Raw genomic sequence first — 23,175 nt, 5'->3', positions numbered from 1 at the left:
TGACCCCTGGTTCTGGACTCCCCCAACATCGGGAACAATCTTCCCGCATCTAGCCTGTCCAACCCCTTAAGAATTTTATATGTTTCGAAAAGATCCCCCCTCAGTCTTCTAAATTCCAGCGAGTACAAGCCTAGTCTATCCAGTCTTTCTTCATATGAAAGTCCCGCCATCCCAGGGATCAATCTAGTGAACCTTCTCTGTGCTCCCTCTAAGGCAAGAACGTCTTTCCTCAGATTAGGAGACCAAAAGTGCACACAATACTCCAGGTGCGGTCTCACCAAGGCCCTGTACAACTGCAGTAGAACCTCCCTGCTCCTAAACTCAGATTCTCTTGCTATGAATGCCAACATAAAATAAAATTTAACATGAACATCCACCACAGCGGATTCCACATTCCTCACTGTGATGGAAGGTAATAAATAGTTCAATCGCCTTCCGCTTTGTTCACCCGCGGTGGGGGCTGTTGAACCGTTTGCAGTGGCCGCTGCTGACTGTCCAAGGCCCTCGCGTCGGGACGATCGAAACTCCCACGTCGGGACGGTTGAACTCTCCGCGGCATGGAGCTCCCGATTCGGCCTCTTCTTACCAGAGACCGCGCGCGGGCTTCACGGTGTTAACGTCCACAGGCCACGCGGTTGGAGCCCTCCACAGTCGATCCCCGGCAAAACGCTCATACTGTTTCTACTCTTTTAGACAATAGGTGCAGGAGGAGGCCATTCGGCCCTTCGAGCCTGTACGCACCGCCATTCAATGTGATCATGGCTGATCATTCTCAAATCAGTACCCCGTTCCTGCCTTCTCCCCATACCCCCTGACTCCGCTATCCTTAAGAGCTCTATCCAGCTCTCTCTTGAATGTGTTGTACTTCGTGGTCCGGTACCTGTTGTACCTTTAGTGACTCTGGACGGACCACAAGTACACGTGTATAAAAGGTTACAATGCTGGAGCTCAACTCCAGGCTGTTTATTCCGTGGTCATCTGGATCCAGAGTGACCGCCTAATCACACCAATCACTTATATACACAGGCATACAAAGTCGTCCTTGGATATACAAAGTAGTCCCAGCAATATCACAACATCCCCCTTGTCTTATATAAAATTATTTTCTTTACCATTCGAGGGCTAAAATATATTTAACAAACAAAACCAAAACACCATTGCTTTTTGCAAACAAAACCAATAACACAACTAAACACAATTAAACACAATTGCTTTTTTTCGCCATCATGGTGGTCACTCCTCTGCGGAATTTCACTCATCTCCGGGTGGTCACTCATCTCCGGGTGGTCACTCATCTCCGGGTGGTCACTCATCTCCGGGTGGTCACTCACTCCATGTGGTCACTCCACAGATATATACATTTATGCAAAAGCATCAAATATAATACATTAAGCTTTCATTACACAGATCACGACACAGGTCATTAAACACAAAATATTCATTTTGTTCCATATCTTCCCCTCAAGAAGACGTGCTGTGTAGATCAAACGTAGTGTAGGCTCTAGATGCTCCACCACCATGATTTGCCTGCCACTGCTGGCCTCCCACTGCTGGGCTGGCACTGCTGGGCTCCCACTGCTGGGCTGGCACTGCTGGGCTCCCACTGCTGGGCTCCCACTGCTGGGCTGGCACTGCTGGGCTCCCACTGCTGGGTTGGCACTGCTGGGCTGGCACTGCTGGGCTCCCACTGCTGGGTTGGCACTGCTGGGCTCCCACTGCTGGGCTCCCACTGCTGGGCTGGCACTGCTGGGCTCCCACTGCTGGGCTGGCACTGCTGGGCTCCCACTGCTGGGCTGGCACTGCTGGGCTCCCACTGCTGGGCTGGCACTGCTGGGTTGGCACTGCTGGGCTCCCACTGCTGGGCTCCCACTGCTGGGCTGGCACTGCTGGGCTCCCACTGCTGGGCTCCCACTGCTGGGCTCCCACTGCTGGGCTGGCACTGCTGGGCTGGCACTGCTGGGCTGGCACTGTTGGGCTCCCACTGCTGGGCTGGCACTGCTGGGCTGGCACTGCTGGGCTGGCACTGCTGGGCTGGCACTGCTGGGCTCCCACTGCTGGGCTCCCACTGCTGGGCTCCCACTGCTGGGCTGGCACTGCTTGGTTGGCACTGCTGTGCTCCCACTGCTGGGCTCCCACTGCTGGGCTCCCACTGCTGGGCTGGCACTGTTGGGCTCCCACTGCTGGGCTCCCACTGCTGGGCTCCCACTGCTGGGCTGGCAATGTTGGGCTCCCACTGCTGGGCTGGCACTGCTGGGCTGGCACTGCTGGGCTGGCACTGCTGGGCTCCCACTGCTGGGCTGGCACTGCTGGGCTGGCACTGCTGGGCTGGCACTGCTGGGCTCCCACTGCTGGGCTCCCACTGCTGGGTTGGCACTGCTGGGCTCCCACTGCTGGGCTGGCACTGCTGGGCTCCCACTGCTGGGCTGGCACTGCTGGGCTCCCACTGCTGGGCTGGCACTGCTGGGCTGGCACTGCTGGGCTGGCACTGCTGGGCTGGCACTGCTGGGCTCCCACTGCTGGGCTGGCACTGCTGGGCTGGCACTGCTGGGCTCCCACTGCTGGGCTGGCACTGCTGGGCTCCCACTGCTGGGCTGGCACTGTTGGGCTCCCACTGCTGGGCTCCCACTGCTGGGTTGGCACTGCTGGGCTGGCACTGCTGGGCTGGCACTGCTGGGCTGGCACTGCTGGGCTGGCACTGCTGGGCTCCCACTGCTGGGCTGGCACTGCTGGGCTGGCACTGCTGGGCTGGCACTGCTGGGCTGGCACTGCTGGGCTCCCACTGCTGGGCTGGCACTGCTGGGCTCCCACTGCTGGGCTGGCACTGCTGGGCTGGCACTGCTGGGCTGGCACTGTTGGGCTCCCACTGCTGGGCTCCCACTGCTGGGTTGGCACTGCTGGGCTGGCACTGCTGGGCTGGCACTGTTGGGCTCCCACTGCTGGGTTGGCACTGCTGGGCTGGCACTGCTGGGCTGGCACTGCTGGGCTCCCACTGCTGGGCTGGCACTGTTGGGCTCCCACTGCTGAGCTGGCACTGCTGTAATCGCGGTGCGCTGGCCCCGCCCACAAGTGCTCCCCGGCAGCTGCCGTTCAACTTTTCGAACGCGCTGCCGCTGGCCCCGCCCACAGGTGCTCCCCGGCTTCGCCCACAGGCGCTCCCGGCAGCTGCCGCTCAAAATTCGAACGCGCTGCCGCTGCCTCGGGCCCAGGGCCGTCCCGACTCTACGGTCGACGCGCCTGGGTAAGTACGCAGTGCCTCGGCCTTACCGGCCGCTGCACCTCTGCGGGTGGTCGGTCCCTCCGGTCGCCGACCCCCTCCGGTCGCCGCACACCTCCGTAGGTGTCGGTCTCCTCCAGGGCTCTCCCGGTTGCCGCACACCTCCGTGGGTGTCAGCCTCCCCCGGTCGCCGCACACCTCCGTGGGTGTCGGCCTTCCCCGGTCGCCGCACACCTCCGTGGGTGTCGGCCTTCCCCGGTCACCGCACACCTCCGTGGGTGTCGGGTCTCCCGGTCTTTCCGGTCACCGCACACCTCCGTGGGCGTCGGGTCTCCCGGTCACCGCACACCTCCGTGGGTGTCGGGTCTCCCGGTCGCCGCACACCTCCGTGGGTGTCGGGTCTCCCGGTCTCCGCACACCTCCGTGGGTGTCAGCCTCCCCCGGGGCTCTCCCGGTCGCCGCACACCTCCGTGGGTGTCGGTCTTCCCCGGTCACCGCACATCTCCGTGTGTGTCGGGTCTCCCGGTCTTTCTCCCGCGAAGCAGTCGCAGGCTTCTAATCTCGGGCCTACACAGGTGCTGGGGCGCGACGTGGGCCTACACGCACCGCCCCCAGCAGCTTGCAGCGTCATGTCGGCAACTCGGCGCCGACTACTGAGCAGGAAACTATACCAACTCACACTGGCTCTGTCGGGGTGCACTCCAAACGTCCCGTACCGAGCTGGAAACTTTTCCTTCGTTTTATTTCCCTTCAGGGCTTTTTCTTCTTCTTTTTTTTCTTCTTTTTGGGCATGCTTCATTCCTTCCCTAGGCGAAACACCAAGCCGCTGCCACCATGTTGTACTTCGTGGTCCGTCGGTACTTGTTGTACCTTTGTTGTGACTCTGGACGGACCACGAGTGCACATGTTTAAGATGTTATCATGGTGCAGCTTGTACTCCAGGCTGTTTATTCCAAGGCCGCCTGGATCCAGAGTGACCGCCTAATCACACCAATCACTTATATACACAGCCGTACAAAGTAGTCCTTGGATATATAAAGTAGTCCCAGCAATATCACAACAGAATGCATTCAGAGAATTGGCCTCCACTGCCCTCTGAGGCAGAGAATTCCACAGATTCACAACTCTCTGACTGAAAAGGTTTTTCCTCATCTCAGTTCTCAATGGCCGACCCCTTATTCTTAAATTGTGGCCCCTGGTTCTGGACTCCCCCAACATTGGGAACATGTTTCCTGCCTCCAACGTGTCCAACCCATTAATAATCTTATACGTTTCGATAAGATCTCCTCTCATCCTTCTAATTTCCAGTGTATACAAGCCTAGTCGCTCCAGTCTTTCAACATTCGACAGTCCCGCCATTCCGGGAATTAACCTAGTAAACCTACGCTGCACGCCCTCAATAGCAAGAATATCCTTCCTCAAATTTGGAGACCAAAACTGCACACAGTACTCCAGGTGCGGTCTCACTAGGGCCCTGTACAACTGCAGAAGGACCTCTTTGCTCCTAGACTCAACTCCTCTTGTTATGAAGGACAACATTCCATTGGCTTTCTTCACTGCCTGCTGTACCTGCATGCTAACTTTTAGTGAGCGTTTTAACGTTGCTAATATTCTTCTTCTCTTTTTTCAGCCCCCCCCACACATTCTGCCTTTTCGAAGTTACCGTCCATCACGCAGCGAGATTATCCTCTGTGGAACCTTCGACCAAGACATGCAGGCCGCAAAATTCTTCACTCAAAGCTTCCCGATTCTGCAAGGCACTAATCTGGCGATGATCTGTTGTTTTCACACCTTACCCGTCCATATCTCTGTCTGAAGATGGGTCACAACCCAAAACGTCAGCCATTCCTTCTCTCCTGAGATGCTGCCTGAACCGCTGAGTTACTCCAGCATTGTGTGTTTATCTCTGGCGTATACCAGCATCTGTAGTTCCGACTCTAATCGACTGCAACCCAGACCGCCATTTTGTGTGCTTTTTGCTCAATTTAAAGTTTACTTGCAACTAGGGTTGCCAACTGTCCCGTATTAGCCGGAACATCCCGTATTTTGGGCTAAATTGGTTTGTTCCGTACGGGACCCCCCTTGTCCCGTATTAGGCCAGGGGGCGCTGTAGGCCCGGACACTGTAGGCCCCGACGCCGTATGCCCGGACGCCGTAGGCCCGGACGCCGTAGGCCCGGACGCCGTAGGCCCGGACGCCTTAGGCCCCGACAGTTTAGGCCCCGACAGTTTAGGCCCCGACAGTTTAGGCCCCGACAGTTTAACCCCGACAGTTTAGGCCCCGACAGTTTAGGCCCCGACAGATTAGGCCCCGACAGTTTAGGTCCCAACACTCTAGGTTTCCGACATTTCAGCTCTGGACAGTCTAGGTCCGGAGGCCCGGGCGCCGCCTAACGGAGGTTGCATAGCAACCCGCCTCCCAGCCCGGGTGGCCGCCGCCATTGGTGGAGCGGGAGCACATGGCCGCCGGCTGGGTGAGGTCACGCAGTGACGTCACCTTGTCCCGTATTTGGGAGTGAGATAGTTGGCAACATTAACAGAAAACCAGGGCTGGGATGTTTCCAAGGATCTTCTGGGCACTGTACACTCTCTCCCGAGTCAGAGAACGGCAGAAACGAAGGCAGAAACAAAACGACAGAAAAGGAGCAGGTGTACATCTCAAACACACTCCCACTGGACTGACAATAGGTGCAGGAGGAGGCCATTCGGCCCTTCGAGCCTGTACGCACCGCCATTCAATGTGATCATGGCTGATCATTCTCAATCAGTACCCCGTTCCTGCCTTCTCCCCATACCCCCTGACTCCGCTATCCTTAAGAGCTCTATCCAGCTCTCTCTTGAATGCATTCAGAGAATTGGCCTCCACTGCCTTCTGAGGCAGAGAATTCCACAGATTCACAACTCTCTGACTGAAAAAGTTCTTCCTCCTCTCAGTTCTAAATGGCCGACCCCTTATTCTTAAACTGTGGCCCCTTGTTCTGGACTCCCCCAACATTGGGAACACGTTTCCTGCCTCTAACGTGTCCAACCCCCTAATAATCTTATACGTTTCGATAAGATCTCCTCTCATCCTTCTAAATTCCAGTGTTACCCTACTCTTGCTGCTACCCAAACTGCTACCCTGGTCTTGCCCGGCGATCAGACAGAGTCTAGTACGATTGTTGTCCTCGTGGGACCTTTTGACAGCACAGAGGCGCACCGTTCAGAGTTGCTGCCTCACAGCGCCAGAGACCCAGATTCGATCCTGACTACCGGTACTGTCTGTACAGAGTTTGTACGTTCTCCCGCACTTCAAAGACCCGCAGTTTGTAGGCTGATTGGAGGAAATTGGAGGAACAGCATTTCATATTTTGGGCAGCTTACACCCCAGCGGTATGAACATTGACTTCTCTAACTTCAAGTGACCCTTGTTTTCCCTCTATCTCCATCTCAGTGATCCGACCAGTCTGACTATCTCCAACTACATTCTATCCGTTTACATTGTTGTTACCTTCTCCCAGCTAACAATGGTCAATCCTACATTTCCCTTGATCCTTTGCCATGTTTTCACACCTCACAATTCCTTATCTATGTATCTCCCTCTACCCTGACGTCAGTCAGTGGGACAGGCAGCATCTCTGGAGAGAAGGAATGGGCGACGTTTCGGGTCGAGACCCTTCTTCAATCTGAAGAAGGGTCTCGACCCGAAACGTCACCCGTTCCTTCGCTCCAGAGATGCTGCCTGTCCCGCTGGGTTACTCCAGCATTTTATGCCTGTCTCGGGTTTGTAGGCTAATTGAAACATAGAAAATAGGTGCAGGAGTAGGCCATTCGGCCCTTCGAGCCTGTACGCACCGCCATTCAATATGATCATGGCTGATCATCCAACTCAGTATCCCGTACCTGCCTTCTCTCCATACCCCCTGATCCCTTTAGCCACAAGGGCCACATCTAACTCCCTCTTTAATATAGCCAATGAACTGGCCTCAACTACCTTCTGTGGCAGAGAATTCCACAGATTCACCACTCTCTGTGTGAAAAAAAACTTTCTCATCTCGGTCCTAAAAGACTTCCCCCTTATCCTTAAACTGTGTGACCCCTTGTTCTGGACTTCCCCAACATCGGGAACAATCTTCCTGCATCTAGCCTGTCCAACCCCTTAAGAATTTTGTAAGTTTCTATAAGATCCCCCCTCAATCTTCTAAATTCAAGCGAGTACAAGCCGAGTCTATCCAGTCTTTCTTCATATGAAAGTCCTGCCATCCCAGGAATCAATCTGGTGAACCTTCTCTGTACTCCCTCTATGGCAAATTAAGTTTGGTGACAAATTATAAATTGGCCCTAGTGGCATGTGGGATAGCATGAGTGTGCGGGAATCGCTGATCATCCCCATAACGTCACAGCAGGAGAATAGTGTATCTTGTAAATTCCAGTTTGTAAAATGTTATAAGAATTTTTAATAAAATACTTGCAAAACTAATCTTAATTACTAACCCGTCATTGGCGTCCGACCTTATACTGATTCTTTCTTGTGGTTATAGGTCCATTAAGGCTTGCAGTACAGCAGGTAGTGCCACTGTTGTTTGTCATTTACATTAATGATCTGGATGATGGTGTGGCAAATTGGATTAGTAAGTATGCAGATGATACTAAGATAGGTGGTGTCGTTAATAATGAAGTTGATTTTCAAAGTCTACAGAGAGACTTGGGCCTTTTGGAAGGGTGGGCTGAAAGATGGCAGATGGAGTTTAATGCTGATAAGTGTGAGGTGCTGCATTTTGGTAGGACAAATCAAAATAGGACGTACAGGGTAAATGGTAGGGAATTGAGGAATGCAGTGGAACAGAGGGATCTGGGAATAACTGTGCATTGTTCCCTGAAGGTGGAATCTCATGTGGATAGGGTGGTGAAGAAGGCGTTTGGTATGCTTGCCTTTATAAATCAGAGCATCGAATATAGAAGTTGGGATGTAATGTTGAAATTGTACAGGGCATTGGTAAGGCCGAATCTGGAGTATGGTGTGCACTTCTGGTCGCCAAATTATAGGAAGGATGTCGACAAAATGGAGAGGGTACAGAGGAGATTTACTAGAATGTTGCCTGGGTTTCAGCACTTAAGCTACAGAGAGAGGTTGAACAGGTTGGGTCTTTATTCTTTGGAGCGTAGAAGGTTGAGGGGGGACTTGATAGAGGTTTTTACATTTTTAAGAGGGACGGACAGAGTTGACGTGGGTAGGCTTTTCCCCTTGAGAGTGGGGAAGATTCCAACAAGGGGACATAACTTCAGAATTAAGGGACAAAAGTTTAGGGGTAACATGAGGGGTAACTTCTTTACTCAGAGGGTGGTGGCTGTGTGGAATGAGCTTCCGGTGGAAGTGGTGGAGGCAGGCTCGATTTTATTATTTAAGAGTAAATTGGATGGGTATATGGATGGGAGGGGATTGGAGGGTTATGGTCTGAGAGCAGGTAGATGAGACTTGGTCAGAGAAAGTGGTCGGCGTGGACTGGTAGGGCCGAACGGGCCTGTTTCCGTGCTGTAATTGTTATATGGTTATATGGTTAGAGATTCGTGGCTCAATGTGTTGGAAGGAACGGCAGATGCTGGTTTGTACCAAAGATAGAATGAATGAATGAATAAGTTTATTGGCGTCAGTAGGCCTTAGCGCCTGTTCCACGCTGCATCTCTAAACTAGTGTGCGAACGGGCGATCGCTGGTCGGTGGGGAAGGGCCTGTTTCAAGATGGCCGACTTTTGCCTCCTGTTTCCGCGCTGTATCTCTAAACTAAACTAGTGTGTGAACGGGCGATCGCTGATCGGAGACAGCCCGACCAATTCAAAAATTTCTCATTAACAATCGAGCAAATCGTTCCAAGATTTATTGCGCAAACAAATATAACCACGAGAGTCTTAATCCATCTCGAGGCATAAAACTGCCTTTGGTTGTCATTTGTGCTTCCATTATTGACAAAGAGTAAAGGTTGCAACTGTGGAACAGGGGACGATCCGACGATGTAAAACAGGGTCATTATCCCTGGATGGAGCTGGTGGCGACTGGAGCCTCTCCTTGTCTGTTAGCGGGTAATTCTATCCCCGTCTCGCCCGTCAGAGTGTCCGAACCGGAGATTTCTCCGAGGCGGCTCGAATCGTTTTAAGGACGGGTTACGGTGATGGATCGGAAGCTGAGGTTCGATGGGGAATGCCAGGAACGCTAGGCGCTGCTCAGCAAGTGTGCAACCTGCTTCGAAGTAGGAGTCTTGTTTCCCCAGGATGGCTCTGAGAGACGTAGGACATCGCCAGCCACTGCTCTGGGAGGGAGGAATCACACAGCCTCGGGCAGCGGGTTGCTGCATTCCTTCACCGCGGCCCGCCGGTCGTTTACCGGGAACCCTGCCGACATCGGCATGTGATCAGTTGACCAGTCTGAAGGACCCTTACTCAATACGTCAGCTGTATCACGTTCTCCACAGAGATGCTGCCTGGCCCGCTGGGTTACTCCAGCACTTTGTACCTGTCCACATTCTCCACAGAGATGCTGCCCGACCCGCTGAGTTACTCCAGCACTTTGTACCTGTCCACGCTCTCTCCAGAGATGCTGCCTGACCCGCTGAGTTACTCCAGCACTTTGTGCCTGTCCACGTTCTCCAGAGATGCTGCCCGACCCGCTGAGTTACTCCAGCACTTTGTGCCTGTCCACGTTCTCCACAGAGATGCTGCCTGACCCGCTGAGTTACTCCAGCACTTTGTGTTCTTCTGTTGATAGTTGTTGTCCACATGATAAAGCTACTTCCAAACTGCATTCAGCTGAGGGGGGAGAGGGGAGGAGCGAGGAGGAGGGAGGGAGGGGAGGAGGAGAGGGGAAGGAGAGAGGGGCGGAGGGAGAGGGGAGGAGAGAGAGGAAGGAGAGAGGGGAGGGAGAGAGGGGAGGGGGAGGGAGAGGAGGGAGAGGGGGAGGGGGAGGGAGAGAGGGGAGGGGGAGGGAGAAAGGGGGAAGGGGGAGGAGGAGAGGGGAGGGGAGGGAGGGGAGGGGGAGAGAGAGCGGGGGAGGAGGGAGAGAGCGGGGGAGGAGGGAGAGAGCGGGGGAGGAGGGGGAGAGAGGGGGAGGGGAGAGAGAGAGGGGAGGAGGGGGAGAGGGGAGGGAGGAGAGGGGAGGAGGGAGAGAGGGGAGGAGGGAGAGAGGAGGGAGAAGGGAGGAGGGGAAAGAGGGCGTGTGTTCCAGTCTGTCTCTTTGCCAGTGAGAGTTTCCCACCTCGTTTAAATCCCCGTTTGGACGGGTCGTTCATTGCCGAGGGTGGTGTGGGATGGGGGGATGTCCGGCCCCCTCTCCCTCCGCCCTCGCCTACTTCCTCTTCCGCCGCACCACCGTCCAGCCGTCCGGCGCCGTCTCCTGCTCTTCGCTCATTTCCCGAGCCGCGGCTGGGCAGTGGGAGCTGGGACCGGGGGAAGGCTGCCTCTCACAGTCCATGGCCTGCAGGCACGCAGGGGGAACAGTGTCAGTGGTACCTGCTCAACGCAAGAGGAGCCCGATCCCCTGCCCCCCCCCCCGCCCCCCCCCCCCCCAGCCCACCCCAACACCCCGGTAACGTACATTTACAGGCAGCTGCCTCACAGCGCCGGAGACCCCGGGTTCCCCTAATCTGAGGAAAGACATTCTTGCCATAGAGGGAGTACAGAGAAGGGGAGATGCAACGAGACCTGGGTGTCGTGGTGCACCAGTCATTGAAAGTAGGCATGCAGGTGCAGCAGGCAGTGAAGAAAGCGAATGGTATGTTGGCATTCATAGCGAGGGGATTTGAGTATAGGAGCAGGGAGGTTCTGCTGCAGTTGTACAGGGCATTGGTGAGACCGCACCTGGAGTATTGTGTACAGTTTTGGTCTCCTAATCTGAGGAAAGACATTCTTGCCATAGAGGGAGTACAGAGAAGGTTCACCAGATTGATTCCTGGGATGGCAGGACTTTCATATGAAGAAAGACTGGATAGACTCGGCTTGTACTCGCTGGAATTTAGAAGATTGAGGGGGGGATCTTATAGAAACTTACAAAATTCTTAAGGGGTTGGACAGGCTAGATGCGGGAAGATTGTTCCCGATGTTGGGGAAGTCCAGAACAAGGGGTCACACAGTTTAAGGATAAGGGGGAAGTCTTTTAGGACTGAGATGAGAACGTTTTTTTTCAAACAGAGTGGTGAATCTGTGGAATTCTCTGCCACAGAAGGTAGTTGAGGCCAGTTCATTGGCTATATTTAAGAGGGAGTTAGATGTGGCCCTTGTGGCTAAAGGGATCAGGGGGTATGGAGAGAAGGCAGGTACGAGATACTGAGTTGGATGATCAGCCATGATCATATTGAATGGCGGTGCGTACAGGCTCGAAGGGCCGAATGGCCTACTCCTGCACCTATTTTCTATGTTTCAATCCTGACTAGGGGTGCGGTCTGTGCGGAATTTGTACGTTAAGTTTAGTTTTGAGATAACTAGTGTGAAGGGCGATCGTTGGTCGGCCCGGACTCGGTGGGCCGAAGGGACTGTATTTCAAAACTAAACTTCTAGTTTAATTTTTCGTGACACAGCGCGGAAACAGGCCCTTCGGCCCACCGGGTCCGCGCCGACCAGCGATTCCCGCACACTAACACCATCCTAAACCCACTAGGGACAAATTTTCATTTACCAAGCCAATTAACCTACAAACCCGCACGTCTTTGGAGTGTGGGAGGAAACCGAAGATCTCGGAGAAAACCCACGCAGGTCACGCGGGGAGAACGTGCAAACTCCGTACAGACAGCGCCCGTAGTCAGGATGGAACCCGGGTCTCCGGCGCTGCATTCGCTGTAAGGCAGCAACTCTACCGCTGCGCCACCGTACTGTCCCTGTGACCTGAACGGGTTTTCTCCGGGTGCTCCGGTTTCCTCCCACACTCCAAAGACATGCAGGCTTTTAGGTTAATTGACTTCTGTAAATTGTCCCGCGTGTGCAGGATAGCAGAGGGTGATCGCCGGTCAGCGCGGACCCGGTGGGCCGAATGGCCTGTTTCCACGCTGTGTTACGAAAAATTAAACTAAAAGTTTCGTTTTGAAATACAGCCCCTTCGGCCCACCGAGTCCGCGCTGACCTGGAAAGATGTTGGTGTGTTTTTTGGCCATTGCTTTGATGTGGTATGGGAGTATATATTTTGTATAGTGCACGAAATTCAGACATTCAAGTGTAACTGTGCAGCACACACATTGTAACTGTTCAGACATTCAAGTGTTAACTGTGTGGCATGTGTACCCTTAGGCATTCCTCAGTTAGCCTGGCATTATTCCTCAGTTAGCAGTCCTTAGATCCCTTATTCCATATTTGGTCCTTAGACTTAATCCTTAGGCATTCCACTTTGGTAAGCTTTGACTTAGGCATTGCCTGTACACCATTATCTCTTTGCCGTGTCACATTTGGATGAAAGATAATGGTGGCAAGAGAAGAGATAAGGAAAGACATAGGCCTTGGGGTGATGGATGGATGTGAGGGATGGACTAGCAGGGAAATAAGGGAGGCGAAGTATGAAGGGATGTGAGCATTGAGATAAGGATAAATTACTGAATGGGATTTAATGGTGACGGGACAGACGGGTGACTGCAAAGAAATGAATGACTGAAGTAAGGTGTGTGGGTATGAGGTAATGTAAAGAAGATAAGGTTTGGAATAATCTTATAAACATAGACTGCCCGGTGTACTAAGTGGGCAGTCAGGCGGTTGACTTCCTGATTGTTCCAGCCGTTGTTTGCAAATAAACGGGCGGCACGGTAGCGCAGCGGTAGAGTTGCTGCTTTACAGCGAATGCAGCGCCGGAGACTCAGGTTCGATCCTGACTACGGGTGCTGCACTGTAAGGAGTTTGTACGTTCTCCCCGTGACCTGCGTGGGTTTTCTCCGAGATCTTCGGTTTCCTCCCACACTCCAAAGACGTACAGGTATGTAGGTTAATTGGCTGGGTAAATGTAAAAATTGTCCCTAGTGGGTGTAGGATAGTGTTAGTGTACGGGGATCGCTGGGCGGCACGGACTTGGTGGGCCGAAAAGGCCTGTTTCCGGCTGTATGTGTATGATATGAAAGGCTTTTAACTTCTCGAAGAATTCTCCGTGTCGCCTGTCTTAATTTCGAAGCTAAAGAAAACCACGACAGTGGCTGGTGCAGAACAAGTTGCTGGTGATATTTAGTCGTAAGGAGACACACAATGCTGGAGTAACTCAACGGGTCAGGCAGCATCTCGGGAGAGAAGGAATGGGTGACGTTTCGGGTCGAGACCCTTCTTCAGACCGATGTCAGGGGAGAGGCCGAGCGGGATAGAGGTAGGATGTAGTCGGAGACAGGAAGACTAGTGGGAGAACTATAAGAAAATAACTGCAGATGCTGGTACAAATCGAAGGTATTTATTCACAAAATGCTGGAGTAACTCAGCGGGTCAGGCAGCATCTCAGGAGAGAAGGAATGGGTGACGTTTCGGGTCGAGACCCTTCTTCAGACTGAAGTGGGAGAACTAGGAAGGGGATAGAGAGGGAAAGCAAGGGTTACTTAAGTTAGAGAAGTCAATGTTCATACCGCTGGGGTGTAAACTACACAAGCGAAATACGAGGTGCTGTTCCTCCAATTTGCGCTGGGCCTCACTCTGACAACGGAGGAGGCCCAGGACAGAAAGGTCAGATTGGGAATGGGAGTGGGAGTTGAAGTGCTGAGCCACGGGGAGATCAGGTTAAGACGGACTGAGTGGAGGTGTTGAGCGAAACGATCGCCGAGCCTGCGCTTGGTCTCGCCGATGTTGAGAAGTTACTCGTAGGGACTCGGCCTCAGTGGACGTTAGGTTGGTAGTTCTCTGGGTCAAAGGCCTTACCTCCGCTCCGCCATCTTCCTCCTCCTCCTCCTCCTCCTCCTCCTCGCTGTCCTCGTCCCCGGCCCTGCTCTTCCCCGGCACCACCTCCACCCTGATGCTGTGCTTCCTCTGGACCAGCCGCTGGATGCGACCTCTCACCTCCGCCTCCTGTCCCCTCTGGCACAGGGCAAAGGTCGTCCAGATCTCCTGCGCCACCTGGTCACAGCAATCAACGGGTCACAACGGCCCCTATGCACGACCCCCCCAGTCCCCTACACCCTCCCCACACCTGGCAACAACAAACAACAGGTCACAACGGCCCCTACACACAACTCCCCCCCAGTCCCCCTACACCCCCCCCACCCGGCCCCTACACCCTTCCCCTTCTCTGCAAAACCCTCTCCTCCCCTCCACCCCATCGCTGTAACCCCCCTCCCCTCCCCTCCCTCCCCCCGGATCCTACACCACTCCCTCCTCCGGCTCCTACACCCCTCCCCGTTTCCGTAACTCTCTGTCAGCCCCTACACCTCTCCCAATCTATATAACACCCCCTCCCCCCCTCCACTCCTCACCCCATCTCTGTAACCTCCTCCCCTCCTCTCCCTCCCCTCCCTACACCCCTCTCCCCGTCTCTGTAACCCCTTCCCCTCCCCTCCGGCCCCTACACCCCTCCCCATCTCTGTAACCCCCTCCTCTCCCCTCCGGTCCCCCACAACCCTCCCCGTCTCTGTAACACCCTCCCCTCCCCCCCTCCGTCCCTTTAACCCCCTCCCCCCCTCTCCCCGTCTGTAACCCCCTCCCCCCTCTCTGCAACTCCCTCCCCTCCCCCCGCCTCTGTAACCCCTTCCCCTCTCCCCGTCTCTGTGACCCCCTCCCCTCCACCCCTCCCCTCCACCCCTCCCCGTGACCCCCTCCACCCCTCCCCGTCTCTGTAACCCCATCCCCTCCACCCCTCCCCGTCTCTGTAACCCCATCCCCTCCACCCCTCCCCGTGACCCCCTCCTCTCTCCTCCGGCCCCTACACCCCTACCCGTCTCTGTAACCCCCTCCCCCTCCCCTCTCCGTCCCTGTAACCCCCTCCCCCCTCTCTGTAACCCCCCCTCTCTGTAACCCCCCCTCTCTGTAACCCCCCCTCTCTGTAACCCCCCCTCTCTGTAACCCCCCCTCTCTGTAACCCCCCCTCTCTGTAACCCCCCCTCTCTGTAACCCCCTCCCCCCGCCTCTGTAACCCCCTCCCCTCTCCTCCAATCCCTACACCCCTCTCCCCGTCTCTGTGACCCCCTCCCCTCCACGTCACTGTGACCCCCTCCTCTCCCTTCCGGCCCCTACACCTCCCCCTTCTCTGTAACCCCCTCCCCTCCCCTCTGGCCCCTACATCCCTCCATGTCCCTTCTAACCCCCCTCCCTCCCCTCCAGCCCCTACACCTCTCCCCATCTCTGTAAACCCCTCACCTCCAGCCCCTACACCTCCCCGTCTCTGTAATCCCCTCCCCTCCCCTCCAGCCCCTACACCTCCCCCGTCTCTGTAATCCCCTCCCCTCCCCTCCAGCCCCTACACCTCCCCCGTCTCTGTAACCCCCTCCCCTCCCCTCCAGCCCCTACACCTCTCCCCGTCTCTGTGACCCCCTCCCCTCCACGTCACTGTGACCCCTTCCTCTCCCTTCCGGCCCCTACACCTCTCCCCGTCTCTGTGACCCCCTCCCCTACCCTCCCCTCCAGCCCCTACACCTCTCCCCGTCTCTGTGACCCCCTCCCCTCCCCTCCAGCCCCTACACCTCTCCCCGTCTCTGTGACCCCCTCCCCTACCCTCCAGTCCCTACACCTCTCCCCGTCTCTGTGGCCCCCTCCCCTCCCCTCTGGCCCCTACACCCCTCCATGTCCCTTCTAACCCCCCCTCCCTGCCCTCCACCCCTCCCTGTCTATAACCCCCCTCCCTCCGGCCCCTATCCATCTCTATAACCCCCTCCTCTCCTCTCCCACCGGCCCCTGCACTCCTCCCCGTCTGCAGCCAACCTCCCTCTGGCACCCACCTCCCTCACAGTCTCCGTGAGCCTCTCCCTCCGGCCCTGTCACCCCCCCCCCCCTCTCCCCGTCTCACTCACCCCCACCCAGACACACAAGCGTACCTCCTGCACGCTGCCGTCCTCCACCATCGTGTCAAACTCGTTGTCCAGCAGCTCGGCCAGAAGCTCCTCCACCTCCAATCTGTGCAGGTCAGCTGTGGGAAGGGAGAACGGTCAGAGGGCGGGCACATTGAGGGCGTGCAGCGTAGGTTCACCAGGTTAATCCCTGGGATGGCGGGACTGTCGTATGTTGAAAGACTGGAGCGACTGGGCTTGTACACACTGGAATTTAGAAGGATGAGAGGGGATCTTACTGAAACATATAAAATTATTAAGGGATTGGACACGTGAGAGGCAGGAAACATGTTCCCGATGTTGGGGGAGTCCAGAACCAGGGGCCACACACAGTTTAAGAATAAGGGATCGGCCATTTAGAACGGAGATGAGGAGAAACTTTCTCAGTCAGAGAGTTGTGAATCTGTGGAATTCTCTGCCTCAGACGGCAGTGGAGGCCAATTCTCTGAATGCATTCAAGAGAGAGCTAGATAGAGCTCTTAAGGATAGCGGAGTCAGGGGGTATGGGGAGAAGGCAGGAACGGGGTACTGATTGAGAATGATCAGCCATGATCACGGTGAATGGCGGCGCTGGCTCGAAGGGCCGAATGGCCTCCTCCTGCACCTGTAGTCTATTGTCACGGCGGGAGCAGAGAGGGTAGGCACAGTGGGGACTGGCACCGCGGGAGAGAGTGTGTCATTCCCACACCCCTCCCTGTCTTCATAACCCCCCCCCACCCCCGCTGGCCCCCACACTCCCTCTGTCTCTGTAACCCCCTCTGGCCCCCACACCCTCTCCCCGTCTCTGTAACCCCCCCCCCTCCCTCCAGAATATAATTCTCAGCGTCGCGGACACAATGTCCAATGCCCGCTATGGGGTGGAGGTGAATCGGACAGCTTGACTGTATCTATGAGATCGACTTGTCATTAGGTTTGGCATGGGTATAGTGGGCCGAAGGGCCTGTTCCTGTGCTGTACTGTTTGGTCTAGGTTCAGACTGTGCACCCCCGTATCCCTGTCTAAAATCCTTTTGCCGATAAAGCCCTAAATGGCTTAGGAGCAGCATATTTTACAGTGCCCCTCCTTCCCTATGCCCCTACTCAGGTCTTCTGATGCATGCCTGTTAGCCTCTCAATGCCGCAGCAATAGGAAAATTGGTGAAGAAGCCTTTTTCAACTAGGCCCCCAATCTGTGGAGTGCGCTACCCGGGCCTACGAGACGGCCACTCAGTTGGCATTTTTAGACAGCAGCTAAAACCTTATCTTTTCAATCAAGCTTGTAACTGACTTTACTTCTGCTGATGACATTGTAAAAATCACCTTTATTCTCTAGTATTTATCTTCTAATACTTTATCTAGTATTTACCCTTCAGCAGCTTGTGCTCATGTAGTATATGGGACTCTGTATTTGACCTCAGTGTTTTTGTTTTTTGACCTTTTACACTCTCAATTTTATGTTTTATCTATATACTAAAACTCTCGTTTATTTGTTTGTCACTGAACTACACGATAGCGCGACAATCTTAGGCCCACCTTACTCACCGTCGTCCCTCTGGTGCTAATGGAAGAAGTTTCATTGAAATCGGTGTTATATTTTAAAAGTTATTCATATTTTAAAGTTTAAATCTGTCTCCTAGGGAGGGAGGGGGGAGGGAAGGAGGGAGGGGGAGGGGAGGAGGGAGGGGAGGCAAGGAGGTAGGTGGAGGGAGGGAGGGAGGAGGGGAAGGAGAGAGGGAGGGGGAAGGGGGAGGGGGGAAGGAGGGAGGGAGGGGGAAGGAGGGAGGGAGGAGGGGAGGGGGGAGGGAGGGGGGGGAGGAGGGAGGGAGGGGGGGAAGGAGGGAGGAAGGGGGGAAGGAGGGAGGTGGTAGCGGGGAGGGGTGAGGGGGAAGGGAAGGAGGAGAGGGAGGGAGGAGGGGGGGAGAGGGGTTGAGGAGGGGGAGGGAGGAGGGGGGGGAGAGGGGAGGGGGAGGAGAGGGGGCAGGAGCAGGAGAGGGTGCTGCACCAATGCAGGAGAGGTTTGGGCCCAACGGGTCCACTTGGTCTAGTATTTTTATATAAATCTGTGCTTTTTGGCTATTAACTGCCTATGTCCTTAATGTTTTAAATTGTATTTTTGTTTAGACCTGTGTTTTTGTGGAAAGCACTTTGGGTTGCATTCAATTGTATGTAAAGTGCTATACAAATATAGTTATTATTATTATTATTAATATAAAATGCAGACATGGCTCACCGTTGTCGAGAAAGTACTGCTCCACCGCTGTTACCATCCAGTCCGCCTTCTGCTGGCTGTGGACTCCCCCAAACCCGTTCTCCAGTGCGATCTGCGGATCGACGAACAATTGAATAATTGAATAAACTATATACATTTTATTAGGCAAATATGCACACATGCAAGGAATTTGCCCTGGTGCTCTGCTCGCAAGTCACAACTCAAGGCAGAGGCTTTCAGCTGGGGAGGGGCTGCGTTCGCCAAAGGAGATCATGAGGTCACGTGAGAGGAGCAGAGTTAGGCCATTCGACCCATCAAGTCTACTCCACCATTCAATCATGACCCTCCTAACCCCACTCTCCCCTGACACCCGCACTACTCAATCAATCAATTTTTATTTGTATAACACATTTAAAAACAACCCACGTTGACCAAAGTGCTGTACATCTGATTAGGTACTAAGGAAAAAATGAAACATACAGTAGCACACAAACATAACAGCACATAAAAAACAGTTCACAGCGCCTCCTCAATGGGCCTCAAACGCTAGGGAGAAGAAATAGGTTTTGAGCCTGGACTTAAAGGAGTCGATGGAGGATGCAGTTCTGATGGGGAGAGGGATGCTGTTCCACAGTCTAGGAGCTGCAACCGCAAAAGCGCGGTCACCCCTGAGCTTAAGCCTAGACCGCGGGATAGTGAGTAGCCCCAAGTCGGCCGACCTGAGGGACCTGGAGTTAGAGAGGTGGGTTAGAAGATTTTCGATGTAGGGGGGGGGAATGTCCATTTAGGGCTTTATATGTGAATAGGAGGAGCTTGAAGTTGATTCTGTACCGTACAGGGAGCCAGTGGAGAGAGGCCAGAATCGGCGTGATGTGGTCCCTTTTACGGGTACCCGTCAGGAGTCTTGCTGCGGCGTTTTGGACCAGTTGCAGGCGGGACAGGGATGATTGGCTGATCCCAGTGTATAGGGAGTTGCAGTAGTCTAGGCGGGAGGAAATGAAAGCGTGAATGATTTTTTCAGTATCGTCGAATTGGAGGAAAGGTTTGATTTTAGCTAAGGTACGAAGTTGGAAGAAGCTGGCTTTTACCACAGCGTTGACTTGCTTGTCAAACTTTAATGCAGAGTCAAATATCACACCGAGGCTTTTGACATGCGGTTTGACTAGGCAGGATAGGCTTCCAAGACTGCCTGTTATCGATTTGATGGAGTCGGGGGGGGGCCGAATAGGATGACCTCAGACTTGCTCTCGTTTAATTGGAGGAAGTTCTGTGCCATCCAACATTTTATGTCCAATCAAGAATCTATCTATCACTGCCTTAAAAATATCCACTGACTTGGTCTCCACCAAAGATACTAGAGGAACAAGATGTACCACTCCGTTGATATTGCCTATACTGAAGTGTAGTACGCAAAGGAGCATGACGGCCGCCATTTTAATAAGCAAAACCCGCCGGTCGCTGTGCCTCTCGCAGTGTAATCAGTGTTTTGGCGGAACAGTATGTGTGATGATACCATTAAAATGCAGAATATATCTCATCTATCAATTCACAGATGTTATTTTTCTTTTAAAATGTTTCTGCAGGTTTCTACCTACTAAAATGGTGCCGTGACATACTACGTATTTGTGGGTCAAGTGGTCTATCTTGTTCCTCTAGTATCTTTGGCCTCCACAGCCCTCTGTGCCAAAGAATTCCACAGATTCACCACCCTCTGACTAAAGAAATGTTTTCCTCATCTCCTTCTTAAAGGAACGTCCTGTAATTCTGAGGCTGTGCCCTCTGGTCCTAGACTCTCCCACTAGTGGAAACATCCTCTCAACACCCACTCTCTTCAAGCCTTTCACTGTGTACGTTTCAATGACGTCCCCCCCCCTCATTCTTTTAAACTCCAGTGAGTACAGGCCCAGTGCCGTCAAAGGCTCATCATATGTCAACCCCCTCATTCTCATAAACCTCCTCTGGACCCTCTCCAGAGACAGCTCATCCGACCTAAGATACGGTGCCCAATATTACTCACAATATTGCAAATACGGCAGAACACACAGAACGCCGGAGTTACTCGGCCAGGCCAGTCAGCGTCTTTGGAGGGAGTGGATAGGCGACATTGTGGGTATCTCTCCCTCTCAACTCCATTCTCCTGCCTTCTCCCCATAACCCAGGTACAGCAGGCAGTGAAGAAAGCCAATGGAATGTTGGCCTTCATAACAAGAGGAGTTGAGTACAGGAGCAAAGAGGTCCTTCTGCAGTTGTACAGGGCCCTAGTGAGACCGCATCTGGAGTACTGTGTGCAGTTTGAGGAAGGATATTCTTGCTATTGAGGGCGTGCAGCGTAGGTTTACTAGGTTAATTCCCGGAATGGCGGGACTATCATATGTTGAAAGACTGGAGCGACTAGGCTTGTATACACTGGAATTTAGAAGGATGAGAGGAGATCTTATCGAAACGTATAAGATTATTAAGGGGTTGGACACGTTAGAGGCAGGAAACATGTTCCCACAGTTTAAGAATAAGGGGTCGGCCATTTAGAACTGAGATGAGGAAAAACTTTTTCAGTCAGAGAGTTGTGAATCTGTGGAATTCTCTGCCTCAGAAGGCAGTGGAGGCCAATTTTCTGAATGCATTCAAGAGAGAGCTAGATAGAGCTCTTAAGAATAGCGGAGTCCGGGGTGAGGGAGACACAGAGATAAAGAACTGAGGGGGTGAAAACGAGACAAAGGAAGGATATAGGTGGAGACAGGAAGATAGAGGGAGATCTGGGAAGGAGGAGGGGAAGGGGTGGGAGGGACAGAGGAACTATCTAAAGTTGGAGAAGTCAATGTTCATACCACTGGGCTGCAAACTGCCCAGGCGAAATATGAGGTGCTGTTCCTCCAATTTCCGGTGGGCCTCACTATGGCACTGGAGGAGACCCATGACAGAAAGGTCAGGTAGGTAGGGTGGTCACGTGTGGCGGCGCCTAATGGCTGCGGCTCGCTGGCAGTCTGTGTGTCCTTTGTCCTTTTTGTTTGTGTGTCGGTGGTGGGGTGTTTTGTTTTGGTTGTGTATTTGGGGGGGAGGGGGGAATCTTTCTTTTTTAGGTCTCTTCCGCGGGGCCTTCCATCGCCCGGTGTGGCTCGGCCACGGGACTGAACAGCGCCCGGTGCGGCTCGGCCGCGGGGCCTTCCATCGCCCGGTGCGGCTCGGCCACGGGACTGAACAGTGCCCGGTGCGGCTCGGCCGCGTGGACTTTCCATCTCCTTGCGGGGGCTGTGCGAGTCGGTCGCCTCGGTAGGGGTCGAGTTGTCTGTACGTGGGAGGGGCATGTGGGAAGAGAGAGGGGATGTTTTTGGCCTCCATCACAGTGAGGGGGTGTTTGGAGTCACTGTGATGGATGTTTATGTTGGGGTTGTGTCTTGTGTTTTTGTACTGCTGGCTAAGTAATCTCGTTCCGTAAGGAATGACAAATAAAGCTATTTTGGAAAAAAAATTTGGACTGGGAATGGGAGGGGGAATTGAAGTGCTCGGCCACCGGGAGATCAGTTTGGTTAATGCGGACCGAGCGCAGGTGTTCAGCCTGCGCTTGGTTTCGCCAATGTAAATAAGTTGACATCTAGAGCAGCGGATGCAATAGATAAACACCTGCGCTCAGTCCGCATTAACCAAACTGATCTCCCCCTCCCCCTCCCATTCCCAGTCTGACCTTTCTGCCATGGGCCATAGTGAAGGTCTCGACCCGAAACGTCACCCATTCCTTCTCTCCCGAGATGCAGAGTTACTCCAGCATTTTGTGAATAAAAGACAAAAAATATGATGGGCCTAATTCTGCCCCTCTGTCTGATGAACAACAACAGGGAAGAGGCCACTTCCTGGTCAATTTGCCCCGCTTCCCATGCGTCACTTCCGCGCGCCGACGTCACTTCCTGGCAACGCCGCCTCCCGGGGTCCCGGCGGCCGCCATGTTGTCCGCCGCTCGCCCGCTGCCCGCGCTCGGCGGCTCTTCCCTTCCGACCGCGCCCGCCTGCCTGCCCGCCTCCTCTTTCCCAACCCCCGTAAAACGCGCGACTCGGGCGCCGCTTCACCTGCAAGGCCGGCCATGACTCCAGGGCAGCCGCGACGCTCTCGGCGAACAACCCGCCGCCTGTTGGCGGCCTCGGCGCCGCCATGACAGGTCGTCCGGCTCCCTCCCTCCTCGGGTGAGCATGCGCGTCGGAGCTCCTGGGTCGCACCACGTGTTGAGCGGCTGGTTGGGAGGACTGCCCTCTGCTGCCCTCTGGCACCGCGGAGGAGCAACTGCGAGGGAGGACCTGGAGATATGTTGCAGCCAATTTAACTCTTTAGTCTAAGGTGTCACAAAATGCTGGTGTAACTCAGCGGGTCAGGCAGCATCTCAGGAGAGAAGGAAATGGGTGACGAAGTCTTTAGTTCTTCAGTCAGAAGAAGGGTCTCCTATTCCTTTTTTTCCAGTTTAGTTTATTGTCACGTGTGCCGAGGTACAGTGAAAAGCTTTTTTGTTTTTTTAGATTTTAGAGATACAGGCGGAAACAGGCCCTTCGGCCCACCGGGTCCATGCCGCCCAGCGATCCCCGCACACTAACACTATCCTACACCAACTAGGGACAATTTTTACTTTTGCCCAGCCAATTAACCTACATACCTGTACGTCTTTGGAGTGTGGGAGGAAACCGAAGATCTCGGAGAAAACACATGCAACTCACGGGGAGAACGTACAAACTCCATACAGACGGCGCCCGTAGTCAGGATCGAACCTGATTCTCCGGCGCTGCATTCGCTGTAAGGCAGCAACTCTACCGCCTCGCCACCGTGCCGCCCTTGTTGCATGCTGT

General features: G+C 54.2%; 2 protein-coding genes and 1 long non-coding RNA gene across 4 annotated transcripts in view; 1 reads left to right on the top strand and 2 right to left on the bottom strand.

The window, feature by feature from the left end:
* LOC144611032 (uncharacterized) overlaps positions 1–6,010 on the top strand; it is a 29,277-nt gene extending 23,267 nt beyond the window's left edge. Inside the window, exon 7 of the mRNA XM_078430118.1 lies at positions 4,845–6,010. The gene's annotated coding sequence lies outside the window, so the exon portion shown is untranslated. The remainder of the gene's footprint in view (positions 1–4,844) is intronic.
* Positions 6,011–9,052: 3,042 nt separating this feature from the next.
* LOC144611038 (uncharacterized) lies at positions 9,053–10,121 on the bottom strand. Its single transcript, XR_013549475.1, has 2 exons — positions 9,878–10,121; positions 9,053–9,819 (listed from the first exon to the last, which is right to left on the bottom strand). It is a non-coding gene; the product is annotated as an uncharacterized LOC144611038 (long non-coding RNA).
* An 80-nt stretch (positions 10,122–10,201) lies between these two features.
* tsr2 (TSR2 ribosome maturation factor) lies at positions 10,202–22,543 on the bottom strand. Of its 2 annotated transcripts, none has more exons than XM_078430119.1 (5): positions 22,411–22,543; positions 18,374–18,464; positions 16,154–16,245; positions 14,049–14,243; positions 10,202–10,656 (listed from the first exon to the last, which is right to left on the bottom strand). In XM_078430119.1, exons 1-5 carry the CDS (start codon positions 22,492–22,494, stop codon positions 10,528–10,530), a joined length of 591 nt encoding a protein of 196 aa, XP_078286245.1. In that variant the 5' UTR covers positions 22,495–22,543; the 3' UTR covers positions 10,202–10,527. The 2 variants fall into 2 exon arrangements, with proteins under 2 accessions (XP_078286245.1, XP_078286246.1); XM_078430120.1 differs by lacking the exon at positions 22,411–22,543 and adding an exon at positions 22,032–22,155.
* Positions 22,544–23,175: the final 632 nt, after the last annotated feature.

This window comes from Rhinoraja longicauda, chromosome 39 (genome assembly GCF_053455715.1).
Source record: "Rhinoraja longicauda isolate Sanriku21f chromosome 39, sRhiLon1.1, whole genome shotgun sequence".
Taxonomy (NCBI): domain Eukaryota; kingdom Metazoa; phylum Chordata; class Chondrichthyes; order Rajiformes; family Arhynchobatidae; genus Rhinoraja; species Rhinoraja longicauda.
The sequence above is the reverse complement of the archived record's forward strand: the minus strand, read 5'-3'. Positions and strand labels throughout refer to the sequence as shown.